At 38.1% G+C, this 13,885-nt stretch overlaps 1 protein-coding gene across 5 annotated transcripts in view; it reads left to right on the top strand.

Moving 5' to 3' along the window:
• CADM2 (cell adhesion molecule 2) overlaps positions 1-13,885 on the top strand; it is a 687,808-nt gene that overhangs the window by 625,860 nt on the left and 48,063 nt on the right. For 3 of the 5 annotated variants that reach the window (XM_054811045.1, XM_054811018.1, XM_054811009.1), the window contains one exon: positions 9,665-9,784. The exons of the other annotated variants lie outside the window; for them this stretch is intronic. In XM_054811045.1, coding sequence (XP_054667020.1) covers positions 9,665-9,784 — 120 coding nt within the window. The remainder of the gene's footprint in view (positions 1-9,664; positions 9,785-13,885) is intronic. 5 annotated transcript variants of the gene reach the window in all.

The following is a 13,885-nucleotide window of genomic DNA, read 5'->3' as shown; positions in this document are numbered from 1 at the left end:
GTAGTGTGTTATACAGAGCCAAAGAGTCATGGGGGGGGATTCAACTCCATGTATAGAACTCTCTTGAGCATGAAAAGACAGAGCATAAAAGATTGACAGCTAGAAAGGTAGGGCCTTGTTTTCTCAGGAAATGTACTATGGCGATAAGAATGTGAGAATTAAGTGTATTAGTCAAAGACAGTGCAAAGAAGTGCAATAAACTATGTTTTAGGTTGCAAAGATGCCATTAACTTGCTCAAAATGATTTTCAATGGGATACAGCTATCCCACTGTGATAAAGCATTTCAGATGAGTGTTGGACCCCTTTGATTTTATTTTGAAATAAAGTAATTTAAAATAAGTAACAGTCTCTGTTATCTCTTTTTACTAACCTTAAAATTATTGCCGTGAGTTTTGAGCTGTTTAAGCAATTTCAGTGATTTGTCCTGAATTTCTCGGAGAAATGAAAGCAGCAACCATAATAAAATAGAGATCAGCAATCTGTTTACCTCCATTTAGTTTCAACACTTGTCTCCTTAATAGGGAAATTTTAGTAAATTCTCCTTGGCCTCTTTCTTTTTCCTACTGCAGTGCTGGCTGAGCTTTTTGCAATTTTTTGCACAGAAGGAGTCAAGTGTCATTCTGAGAAAGCTGTCATCTTTGTTCAAGGCTGCTGGTGTCTGAATTTGTATTGTACATTAGCTTTTCCTTATAGGTTTTCAAGGGCCAGCTGCTGGTACTTTATTTCATTTAATTTTGAATACTCCTATTTTATGGCTTGGAGAAACAAGGAAATATGGCTTGTCTGTTTACTTAAAAAGAATAAAAATGAACATCACAGCCTTAATGTGATTTTTAAGCAGTGGCAATGGGCCTAGAACACCATATTAATAATGACAGAATGCTGCACTTCTGGGGCAGATCGTGCTGCCTTTATTCGTACAAGGCATTTGGTGGCTTTTGTGATAACATTTTGTCTTGAATGCAGTGAAATTGGCACTTCAGGTATAAGGAAAACCACTTTTTTAAATACAATTTCAGGAGATCGTATTTTCTTCTGTGGTTTTGATGGTTTTGGTTTTTTAGTAGAGGATTAAAATGAGACTCAGGAGATCTGTTCTGAACTCCCCTGTCAGGCTCAGAGGTCTGTAAAAGAGTAGACATTCTGCTTAATTCTTCTGCGTTCGTTTCCCCAGCTGTGAAATGGGAATAATGCTACCTCCTTTTCCCTAATATTTGGTCTATACTGTCTAAATAATGATCTTACAGGACCTCAAGGCGGAGATCCATTGGATATAGATTTGTTAATGTCGAGTTGTGAACAAAATCAAGACATATATAGGTGTCTTTTTATAAATAAAGCTACTTCATTTGAGACTGCAGTCTCAAACAATGCTCTAAAACGTCACCTTTTTATTTAAAGTGTTGAATTACAAAATTCTTTTTCTTAGCCTGTTGCACGCTCTGCAAATTTTACTTAATTTCTTTCAGGCAAGTTGCATAAGCTTCAGTGATTTAATCAGTGCAGTATTTGTAACTAATTAGAAAGATGGGCTTTTATACAAGACAGAAAGTCTCAAATAAAATAATAGGCTTTATTAATTTTACTACTATTAAATGGGAACGGACATTTTTTTACTATTAGCAAAACTTCTGTTAACTTTGGGAAAATATAGGTGTTACAGTATACTTTTGGAGTAATCTGAAGTACATATTGTGTTCATATAACTCCAGAATGGAATATTAATCTTTCTGTTGAATACTTGTTTTGATTTGTCCTGGGAGGTATATCTTACATTAGTAACAACTAATAAAGTAAAACTTAGATCACTTGAATACAGATTCTTCAACATTAAAGAATCTGACTGCTTGAGAATTTAGATTTTTCTTGTACTAAGATAATCTTCAATATCTAATCATCAGGACAGGGTACTATCTTATCAATTTTACCCTTTTATGTTCTCTGTATGTCACCTGGTTTTAGCACAATTTGAAATTAAGAAATATCGCATTACAACCTATTTGTTTTCTACAGTACAGATGTTGCAATTCACATAATCTGCCCCACCAAAACTGAATAGCAATAGGTAAATGTCTTGTGAGATACTACATTATGTCACCTTTTATTCTTCTGCTTCAGTGAGAACAAGAATGGTGAGCTTTTTAAATGGCTAGACTGGTGACAAACAATGAGTCTGATGGGCAATGAAATGGGAGTGTGTTCCAGCATCTCAAGGCCTTCATTGCAAACTTCTCTTTCTGTTTCAAGGGAGCTGCAGCTAAAGTGCTTTTGCTGATCACAGATTCAGTGGAGTGGTGTGGGGAGCAAAATGATCCCTCAAGTAAGCACTAAGGGCTTCAAAAGTGAAACCTTGCATTTTGAAAGTTATCAGCCACTAGTCCAATACTGAAACGTTCATGTTAGATGCTTTCCTGTGAAATGCTTGATTCAGGTTTCCTGTGGTCCCTATATGCAACTCCACCAACTGCGTGTGTGCAACAGACTACTCTAGTCTCCAGGTGACAAAGCTGTATTTGTGGCAACATCTGTGCTTTGGAGAAAGGTCATGTTTTTCTAGCCAGAAAAAACTGAAAAAATGCCTTTTGTGTGTGTTTACTGCTACTCTTTGAATTTCAGCAAGTACTCGTGAGCATTATAAAACGCATAGACCCAGCACCCACTAAATCTGAAATTCTTTTCTGTGCAAGGGGAGAGGTTCAAGAGGAGGGGTGGGGGCTGCCCCCGCTCAGCGTGCTCTACTTGTCAGAGTCCCCATGGAAGTTGGTAGAGGTGGATTTTATCTAAATATCCCTCCCCGGCCGCCTGACCCAGGGTCCCACAGTGCCGCACAAACTTGTCCTCCCTTACTATGTCCTTCCTATCACATTGAGGCAATTCCTTCCCATTGCTTCTTTCTTGTCACTTGCCTGAGAGCCACAGCTCCTTGTTTTCTGACAGCTTGCACAGCTCTCCTGAGCCTGACCTGCTTTACTGATGGAGAATCAGCCTTTCACACACCTGTAGTCTTTGTGAGGCCTACTGTTGTTCTGGTGCACAAAATAAATGAGATATTCAGTAGAGGAGTTGCTTGAAGACAATTAAGGGCAGTTAACTTTTTCTTCATATTTCAATGTTAAATGAGATGGCATAATCAGAAATAACTTGCTACTACACCTTGTTTTTTCATATTCATCACATTTTTTGTCATAAGCAATTCTGGTCAGATCATGTGTTGTAAAACGTGCCATGGTGTGATATCATGTCCTCATTTTAAAGTGTGAACTTTTAAGTGATTTGGTATGACACCATGCTGCCAATACTAAGTACTGATATTGAAATGGGCTTTGCTCTTTTTCCTGGTTTTGGCAGGGATAAAGTTAATTTTCTTCCTAGCAGCTTGTTAGTGCTGTGTTTTGAATTTAGGATGAGAATAATGTGGATAACACACTGATGTTTTTAGTTGTCGCCAAGCAGTCAAGGACTTTTCAGAGGGCGGGGGGAACCCGAGAAAGCTGGGAGGGGACATGGCCAGGACAGCTGACCCAAACTAGCCAAAGGGATATTCCATACCATATGATGTCATGCTCAGTATATAACTGGGCGGTTGGCCAGGAGGCAGGGCAGCTTGGGAACTTGTGGAACATCGGCTTTGGTTGGTGAGAAATTGTGCTGTTCATCACTTGTTTGTATATATTATTATTATTATTATTATTATTACTACTACTGCCACTACTACTACTACTATTCCTTTTCTGTCCTATTAAACTGTCTTTATCTCAACCCACAAGTCTTTTTTTTTTTTCCTTTTCAATTCTCCCCCCCATCCCACTGGGACAGGGGGAGGAGTGACTGAACAACCGTGTGGTTGTTTTAGCTGCCAGCTGGATTAAACCACGACACTCTCTCAAGTTGTACTCTTAACTTTCTAAGAATAGAATTTGCGCCAGGGATGTGTAGATACTAATTTTTTGCTTGGCTCTTTGAAAACAGGAGACATTGTCTTTTTTGCTGTAATTTTGTAATACTTCATCCTCCTTCATTTACTACTAAAACCTGTTGCTTTCAAAACAGGAAAAAACCCCACACCAAACTATAAAACTTCCCATAAGAAGAGAGAACTATTGTTCTTCCCAGTTCCTAACTTAGGAAAAAAGAGCAATGAAATCAAAATCCTGGTATCTCTTAACACTTGATTTTTTGTACTCTGTTCTTACCGTGCAACTAAACTATGTTTAATTGAATTTTAATGAGCTCTCTGACATCTTCTAACATTTAATATCACCTACAGGCCCATGAAACATCTTAGAGTCATAGGACTATGTGAATTTATTTTCTTTTCTTTCTAAGCTGTCTAGCCATTTTAGCCCAGCTGTATGTCTTGCATTATGAACTCATCCACCGGAAGTCTCTAATGGTTTTAACTAGGGATCTAGATCTACATGAAGCTTTTGTTAAAAGCGTTTGGATATTTTTTAATGACATCTGATTTGCCAGCAAAAATGTCAGGCACATAATTGCCATTTCAGAGTTTCATAAATCTGAATCAATTAGTAAAAAGAACCCCTTGACCTCATGTCCGTGAGCCTTCGTGATCATTCAGTCTAAGTGCTAAGGAGCTATTGGCACATGATATTCAAGCTGAATGATCCTTTTGTTCAATCCCGTTTTCTCGGAGCAAGGCTAAATGCAGCTCCCTTTGAATTTAAAATCTTGCTAAATTATTTAGTACTACATACCACAGACTGATTAAATTTTGCACAGAGTAGTGAGATTGTTTCCCAGGTAGGTCATCACTCAGTTCAGTTTACCACTTAAAATTTCTTTCATTCTCAGTCAAAATACAGCAAGGGCCATCCATCATTATCAGTTTGTCCTTTAATTTTTCTGTCAGCCTTTGTCAAGCTTGAAACAAAAGCCTTTACATTTTTATCAACTGCAGCTATTGTTGTCAGAATTGTGCTCAGTCATTTCAGAATATCAGTTGTGTTTTTACCAAACAAGTAAAATATTTTCAATAGGTCAGATCTATCTTTCACATAAGCCCGCTAAACCAAACAGAACCATTTCTCATTTCGTTGGAAATGGAGAGTAAAAATGCTTAGGGCCAAATCGGCAGTGAGAGTAAATTGTCCAGGCTCCCTGCACTTAAATGGATGAATGTCTTCTGCCTTATTAAAAAGAATGCGGCATCAGTTCAAGGAAGAAGCAGAGGCGAACGGGAAATTAGGATCGGGCAGGGCTTGACAGTGTTTTGAACCGATCTTGCACAACACTCTTCTGCCGCTCATGAACAGACTACACCTGTGCCTCTGCTAAAGAGTAGCCTCCAGACCAACCCAAGCGTTGCGTGCTCCTCCTTTTTCCACTGTCCTCTCGCAGTCAGCCATCACATTACCTGCTGCCTGCCTTCACCTTGCCAGTGCTTGTGTAGCTTGATGGTATGCTAACAAACAGCAGTGGCCGTGAAGAACACCTTTCTTAAACCTTCCCCATACTTTTCTCTGCATCCACTGAACTGTGACATTATGTCAGGTTCTCACTGAGAAGAGAATTCTTGGTTGAGCATTTGTGGCTCAGCTCAAACCTTTCTGTGCTGCTAGAGAGAGGTTAGGAGCCCATCTCTTTCTTTGAAAATCCAGTTCAGGTCTTACCGGTATAACCTATGGGAACACACGTGAAAAAGAGTTGGGACTGGAGTCAGTAACTCCCCTTGGCTTGAAGTCTAACCCCTTTTCTATTTCCAACAACTTTTATGGAAACAATTAATTCTCTGTGAATTGTTTGTATTTCAGAGGTAGCAAGGTGATGAAATTAATACCAACTTAAATACAGTACTGCGTTTTTGACTGAATGTCTGTCAGCAAACGTTCATTCTAGGAGTAAGGATTCAAAATTCATGGTGGCAATTACTGCTTGACTTCTAGATCTCTGAGCATGGCTTTTCTATCTTCTTTGGTTCCCCATCTGCAAAATATAGCTATTTTCTGCTTCACAGGAGGCTCAGGATTAATACCTTAGTATTATTGAAATAGCAATCTGGTGCATTGATTTGGGTATGGCTACTTGAATTAAAAAGTTCCACTCTACAAAGTCTCTTGGTCATAATGATCCTGGGTATTTAGTGGCATGAGAGTCATAAACAAAAGTTTGTTTTCAGCTGAACATTGTGTACAACTAGATTCAGAAACTGCAAGATGAGAAAATGGAATTAAGTCTCGCTCCAACACAGGTTTCTTGGGCAGAAATCTGCAAATCCCTTCTGTTAAGATCATTCTTGACAGAGAGCTCAAGAGGACAAATCTGTGTAATTGCTTGGATAGCATGTTTCTGAGCAGCTCCAGCAGGGAGCTGCACATAACATAACAATATAACATAACATAACATAACATAACATAACATAACATAACATAACATAAATGTGCCTCATCAGTAGTATAAGATAGGTGTGCCTCACAGTAAAAACAATGATCAGGAAGTCCTACGGGACTAGAAATAGTCAATGCCCTTTTCTGGCATGCAAATCAAACAGCACACCCTCTTTAAAACACAGTGATTCACATGCCTTAAACAGAAGCCCGTGCTGTATCAGTTTATACTTGTAGTCTGTCTGATTTTGGGGACTACCAAACCCGCTTACCTCCTACACCTACAAAACACGATGAGAGAAAGAGGGGCACCGCACATTACATCTCTTTTTTCTGATGTGCGTATTCTGCATTCTTTTATGCAAAAGTTTTTTCAAAGCAAAGACAAGTAAAGTTTTCATTAGAATCTATAAATCTTCTTGGAAGTACTGATAAGGAGCCTTTCTGTCAGACTCAGTCGGACCGGGGCGGGCGGCGGGGGGAGCATACACATAAGTCTTTTGAGTGAGTGGCTCGGTGCTTTTCAGCATGCTAACCTATGCCTGGATTTGGGTGGTCCAAAATAGACTTTAAGGATGCGATATGGTCCAAAAGTTCCAAAATGTGTTGTCTGGAGAGCTGTGAGCTGTTCTGTTACTTTACACATGCATTCCTGTTACACTCTTGTGTCATTAAAGAAGCAATTCTACTGGCCAGAGCCTGAAACCTAAGCAGGTAAGAACCAGGCATTTCTGGAGTCCAGAGCGACTTCAGTTTCGTTGCTTGATCAGTGCAGTGCTCTTCAGGCTGCTGATTCCTGGTTGCTATCTTGTACTGTAGTCTTTGAGAGCAAGTAATTGTAATGCTGTGAGCAAAGCAGACCAACTGCAGTCATTTGCATGGTGAATTTCACCTTACTCTGCTAAGAAAGAAACAAAGCCAATGCTATTGCTTGTATTTACGTTTCTTTTGGGAACATGTTTTTCTTTGAGACTTCTGTCAAGCTGCCATTTTGATGTTTGGCATCAGAGTTTGTGACTCTGATCAGGAAACGAACTTCTGCACGTCTTCTCATTATTATTGATCTGATCAGAAAAGATGAATCTATCATAACTGTATTAAAACACTGATATATCCTAGTTCTTGTGAACTAGTCTGTTTCCTAGGTAGCCTTTCTTTTAAAATAAAAATCTTGCTGGAAATACTTCAGTCAGAAGAGAAACCAGAGAGCAATGAACTTCTAAATCCACCAGTGACTCATTTAAGCTATTATGTGGTAAAATGGGTAGACTGTGTGTTCACAGAATGGCAAGCACTGTCATAAACCCATAACTGTATTTGCCAGATACAGTTAACTTGCCATTGCGTAGTCTTAAGTAAATGGCATATTTAAGAAAGATAATTAATGAAACCATAAGTCACACTAATTGGGTCTTATGTACAAGACTGATTTGTAAAGCTTTCCTAGTAAACAAGCCTTTGCTTTCCTTATGAAGTAGGTGGGGTTTTTTCTGTTTGATTTCATTTTTAGCAGATACTTATCAGGGAAGAAGTTTCCCTTTATGAGAAGCAATTGCATAGATCAGTACATGTATCTTTTTAACATGTTAATTTATTTCTAATGCTTGTTATACTCAGTTCTGTTTAATTATCGTGGTACAAACACTCCAGGTAATGTTACCATTTTTCCTGGTGATTAATGGGGCTACACTGTGGGTTTTTTTAAAAGCCTGTTTTAATTTTTCTGGCTTGGGAATATTTTGTAATGAGAAACAGATTAAATATCAGTGTACAACAGATGAAGGAGGGATCTCATGCCATTTTCTGATGGCTTCGACACTGGAAAATCTCACAAGTATGGATTCCAGAGAGAATAGTGCTGGTGTTTATCAAAACCAGAGGAAAACAGAAATTGTAGGTGACTCACAGATATTAACTGACAAGGAGACTTTTAAAGTGGCAAAATAATCTGTCATCCAGCATGAAAATAAGGTAAGCATGCTAATTGGAAGTCTTAAGAGAGTAATTATGCAATGCTGAACTCAAGGACCTTGTGTCTGAAATGTGTTCTGTAGGGCCCAATACTGTAAAGCTCTGAGCTACTTCAGCTTCCATTGATTTCGGTCAGAATTGATGGTACTCAGAGACCAATTGCATTTCTTTCCACAGCAAGGGAAGACAGATCGTGGGTCAGGTTTTTACTCTTTTACTGCACTGAATAGCACCCTTCAGAAATATTTTCACTGAAATCAGTCCTTTCCTTTTAAACCTGCGGTATAAATAATCTGAAAAATGTCAGATGCTTTTTATTTCCTCACAGAAGTGCTTTTCTCTGGTTCTCTTCAGGGCTTTTGTTGGTTTGTTCTTTCAAACCTGCAATCACCTTATAAGCAAAGTGATACTGGTCATTATTGCTTTTGGCAGTGTAATCAAAGTATTTTCTATCTGTACATCTGGTTATGTTCTGCTCTGTACTGGAGCATTTTGCAACAGACATTGTTGGTTCCTCTGCAACAAGGCAGCGGCACACCTAAGCCTGGCATGCCTGCACTTACTTGAGCAAAAGCTGAAGGGTGTTGCAGGATGCCGTCATCAGGGCTATGCATTTTTTCTGACTTTTATACACAGGGTTTTTAATAGTAATATTATTAGCACTTGTGATTTTTAGTTCTAAGCTGTTGTAGAGAAATACTGATGTGTGTATTAACAATAAATGTTATGTGTTAAGGATGACTGAAAGATGACTGTGCCTGCTAATTAGGGTAAAGATTTTGAAATATACTCTGCTCTGGATCTTAGCAGACAACTGTGTCTTAAACAAATGTATGGGAAGAAGAAAAGCAATCCGGAAAAAGCAGCTCTTATAGTTAGTAGCATTTTCTCCCCTTTTTCCTTCCATTGAGTCTGTCTGAAAGTGGGTGTTTTAACATACAGCCATTTCTCGTTAACATGTGTGTGTTTATTTTAGCATGATGGTGTTGGTTTTTTTCATCTCCCACTCTGACACAGCATGTTTCATCCGTATATGGTTTCTACATTTAAAATGGCTCAGTGAAGAAATGGATTCTTGTCACTTAAACAGTCACTCTCCAGATCTGTGGAAACTTGGTCACTTTAACAGTGTTTTAAATTCCGTGTGCTAGAAGATTGACTATAACAATTGAGAGTGATGTAATGTCAAGAATTTAAAGGTACTCTGTTGTACCTGTAATAATTTATGTTAATCATGTTTTAATTTAGTCATTTTCAACATACTTGTATTTACAAATTAAACCACTATTATGGTTCTCCTTTGTTTGCATGATATGATTTTATTTTATATTTTTTTTCCACTCACCAGATGTTTTCAACACTTTGCTTCCCACTACTGTCATCCCCTCCCTTACCACTGCAACAGTCACAACCACTGTAGCCTTAACAACCAGCACAACCACATCGGCAACAGCCATCAGCACCAGAGGTACAGTATGCTTCTTTGTTATGGCCTGAAAAACACATGATAAATAGGAAATTATAGGCTTGATTTTTAAGGGTAGAAATTGCTAAAGAGAGGGTTCAAACACTTTAGTTCAATATATATATTTAACAGAATAATCCACAGGATGGTACATGGTAAAGAAAGGTTTCATATGACCTTGAATATTTTTATTGCTCTAGCAGTGTGTATGTGAACTTTGACAGGATGCTTAAATTATTTGTATACATTTGCATTTAATTTTTTTAAGGTTAGTAAATTATCTTTAATGTAAAACGCAAGCAAGCTATTTTTAAATAAACATGACCTTTTAAGACTGGTTATTTTGGGTGCTAATGTTTAAAACAAGATAGGTGTCTTGGCATTGGAATTACTGTTGATGCAGTCTTGCTTGATAACAAAGAGGCATCTCATTACGTCACCCTTGTTAGTCTTTTACAGTTTAAGGTATTCCTATCTTAGGGGTGTCTTTATTTTACCAGAACTAGAGTAAATGAGCTTAAATGTCTCTCTCCCTTCCCCATCCTCTATCCTGTTGGGTTTTTGTCTGTTTAAATGTTTCTGGTAATGCTTTGCTTTGTTATGAGCAAAATATAAAGCTTAATTTTAGGGTTGTATTCAGTGACTGATCAGATAACTGTTCAATAGTGAAGATGTGTGTAAGGCGTTGCAGATTATCATCTTCTGGGTAGCTAATAATCTCTCATGGAGAGTCAAATGGCAGAAGGTTCCTGTGCGGTCTGCGGAAGGCTTTCGTTGTGCAAGGAGAAAGGAAATAACATTCACTTACCACTCTGCAAATATTCACATGATGAGGTATTCTTATCCCAGGAAAGTTAAGGTAGAGTTATGAAATCTTTTCTTTCTGGAAGCATTGTTACGAGTCAGTTGCAGTGACCTGCCTAGCTTGCAACAATAAGCGGAGCTACATGCAAGTCCATTGTATAAACATTGTGATAGTATCAGATCAGCCAACTTCTTCTTCCATAGGGCATTGGTATTTTAATATTATAGGCTTCATGTAGTAAACTGACATGATACCTGAAATTACATTTTTAAGCTTTAATATTACTTATTGTGCAAAAAAAAATATTGTGGTTTTAGGAAAAAGAGAAAGAGTGCCCTTTCCCTCCAGAAAAAAAGGGATAGACCATGGAAAACAGCCCAGTGCTCACACGTCTGAGTAGTTGCAGGAAGACCCTTTCCTGAAAAGGCACAGAATGACCTGAATGATCATGTCTCTATAAAACAGCATTTTGAGTCAAGCAGCAGAAACTTCCCAGCTTTTTGAGGGCTTGGATACTGGAAGGACAGAGTGCTTGGTGTGCCATGTTGGTGTTTGCTGTCCTTAATGAATTGTTTTCTTCTTCTTATGTGGTCATAACTAAACTGTGTCACTGATGTGATTGTATATTTAGTGTACCAATATTATTAAGGCATTCTGTTACCACATAAGTGTGGTTCAGGACCACATTTTCCTTTACCCTGAAGTGTTCATTTTCATCATTTGTGTGCCCAGCATCAAGAGAAAGATCTGGAAAAGGAGAACCCTCTTCTAATTTTCAGCTCGAACACATATGAGAGTGCGTGCAATTCAATGCTACAGTAACAAAAAGATACTGCTTTAAGAGGAAGTAAAAGAAGAAAATCTAGGTGAATGCGATCAATCACTAAAACATGAGCACTCGCTTTTCCCAGAAAAATAAGTGAATGCAGCAAAACAGCTGAGAAAATGAGACCACTGCAACTTCAAGGAACTGGTAGATATGGTCTCTTGGGCAGATAATCTCAGAGACAAAGGAGTGTGGGAAGACTGTTTCTTGAAAAGCTTGTGTTGAAAGGAAAATGACAGTCTGGGGTCCCCAATGCAGATGAAAAACTAGGACGCATGTAATAGACTAATGAAGTTGTTTATCTAACAGTCTAAGAAATCAAAACCCACAAAAATGTGAAGCAAAGTTTACTATAAGCATAAGTCAGAGTATATCAGCGTGGAAGAAACAGGAAGGCATAAAATCAGAAACAACCAGATGCAAAAGTAATTGCAGCTAGCAAGGTGCGAGGAATTTAACAAAACAAAAGGGTTTAGAAATACATTAGATGAAAGACAAAAATAAAGAAATGTAGTAATCCCATTCATGAATGATTAGGACAAGGCTGAAATAATTGGTGTTTTATCCAGCAATGGATGACAATCAGAGTGCTCTTTCTAATAGGGGTGTCACACTGAAGGATGACCACAAATAGAGACAGAGCAAAGAACAACGAGGACAGGAAGTTTAAAGATATGCTCTCAAATGAAGCTGAAGGCACCAGCTGGTTTGCTTTTGCTTTCAAAAAAAAAAAAAAAAAAGAGTCAGTATGACTATGAGGAAGATTTATTTTCCGAGTTTAATGGGGAAAACAAATCCACTGAATTAGTGGCAAAGACATTTAGTGGGGAAGCTTTATAAATGCACAGGAGGCAGTGATGCAGTGTAGCTATTGAAGTTCTATGACTTCTTTCATCCTTGCTTCCTTTAAAAATGCTTGATTCCCATGGCAAAGGGAAATGTACAAGATGCTCTCCTTAGGTCGCTTCCTCCCCTATCTTTCTTGGACCCATAATGTTCACAAATTTACAGTGAATGTTGTGAAGGCAGAGTTCTGCCATCCTGAAATCCTAGGCTGAACCTTCTCTGGATTGTCAGAGCATCTACGCATCAGAGGGACAAGCCACGTAAGAGCCATTTTTGAGAGGCTCAGATTTTCAGTAGTATCTGTTTCTGGCTGAGCAAAAAGTACCATATAAACATATTTTCCTTTGACACTTCTGCTTCTTATTCCAGTAAGATTTTTGACATGGAGGAGTATATAAGGACATAATTTGAGAAGCTATTCATATATTTTCAACCTTCAAAACATTTTTTTTGGTTGTGTTTTGGCTTCCAGGTACATTGGAAGCAGCATTTCTCTTTAGCTTACTTTATCGGATTTTGTTTGATCATGCCTTAAAGAAACAGAAGTTTGCCCCAGATCATAGGGTAGTACACACTAATTAATAATACCTCTGAACTGGATTTCCAATAGCTAACATAATAGTCTTGCTGGATGGATTTTACTAATTCTATTCTAAAATTATTACTTGATACTTATGAATCAGCTTAGGTATATTTTACAAGACATTCCTTTCTTCTGCATGACTTTTACATAGTCCACCTTGAGGATATGTTACTCCACGTGCAGTCACAGGAGATGTCTTTACAGGAATATGATACGGAATATAAAAAGCCCAGAGACTCTGTAAATCTAAGGCATTTTACAACATGATTACCAAGAGCCTGAATTAATGGGGGAAAAAATCTCCAAACCATCATAATTTAATTCTGGAACCATGTGACCCCTCTCTGTCTTAATTTGCATGGAATTTAGTAAACAACATGAAAAAAAGCTACTGATCCAGTTGGATGACAGCATGATAATTCATAAACATCCTGTTTAGTCAAACTTTTCATTTTCTCAGACAAACGTATGCTTGCTTTTTTGTTCAGCCCTTCAGGAATTAATTATTCTTTTAGTGGTACATTACCTACTAACTCAAAAAATCTAAACACAATTTGATGCTAGCGAAGAGTATTGCCCTTTATATATTTGTCAAGGGTATCTTAAAGACTAATAACCATGATGAGAAATGTACGATAAAATGAGAATAAAACGTATGAGAAGAAACAATTCTAGAGAACTACGGAAAGAATAATTATACACTGTATGCGTAGTTTCCTTTCTGTCAGATTTATGTAATGTTATTTGTGAAAGCTATGCATGGATCCATGCTAGTGTTGCCTTTTGTGACTGGGAAGGGGCACAAGAGGATTGTGGATTTACCCCCAGTAGTGAAGGGCTGCCTCCCTTGGAGAAATTCTTTGTTAGCATAAAGTTAATTTAGATGGTTCTGTGCCAATCCTTCAAAGTCCTGTAGGTGGAGAGGGAGTGTGATTAACAGTCTAGGAGAAGCCACCTCAAGTCAGAACAGCTCTGTGTTTCTGGATTCACAGAGGAGAAAAGCTTGCGCACACAAATGTGCATAAAACCCTCCCACAGGCTGGC

The sequence above is a fragment of the Grus americana genome, chromosome 1, assembly GCF_028858705.1.
Source record: "Grus americana isolate bGruAme1 chromosome 1, bGruAme1.mat, whole genome shotgun sequence".
Taxonomy (NCBI): domain Eukaryota; kingdom Metazoa; phylum Chordata; class Aves; order Gruiformes; family Gruidae; genus Grus; species Grus americana.
This window is presented reverse-complemented; position numbering and strand designations above follow the sequence as displayed.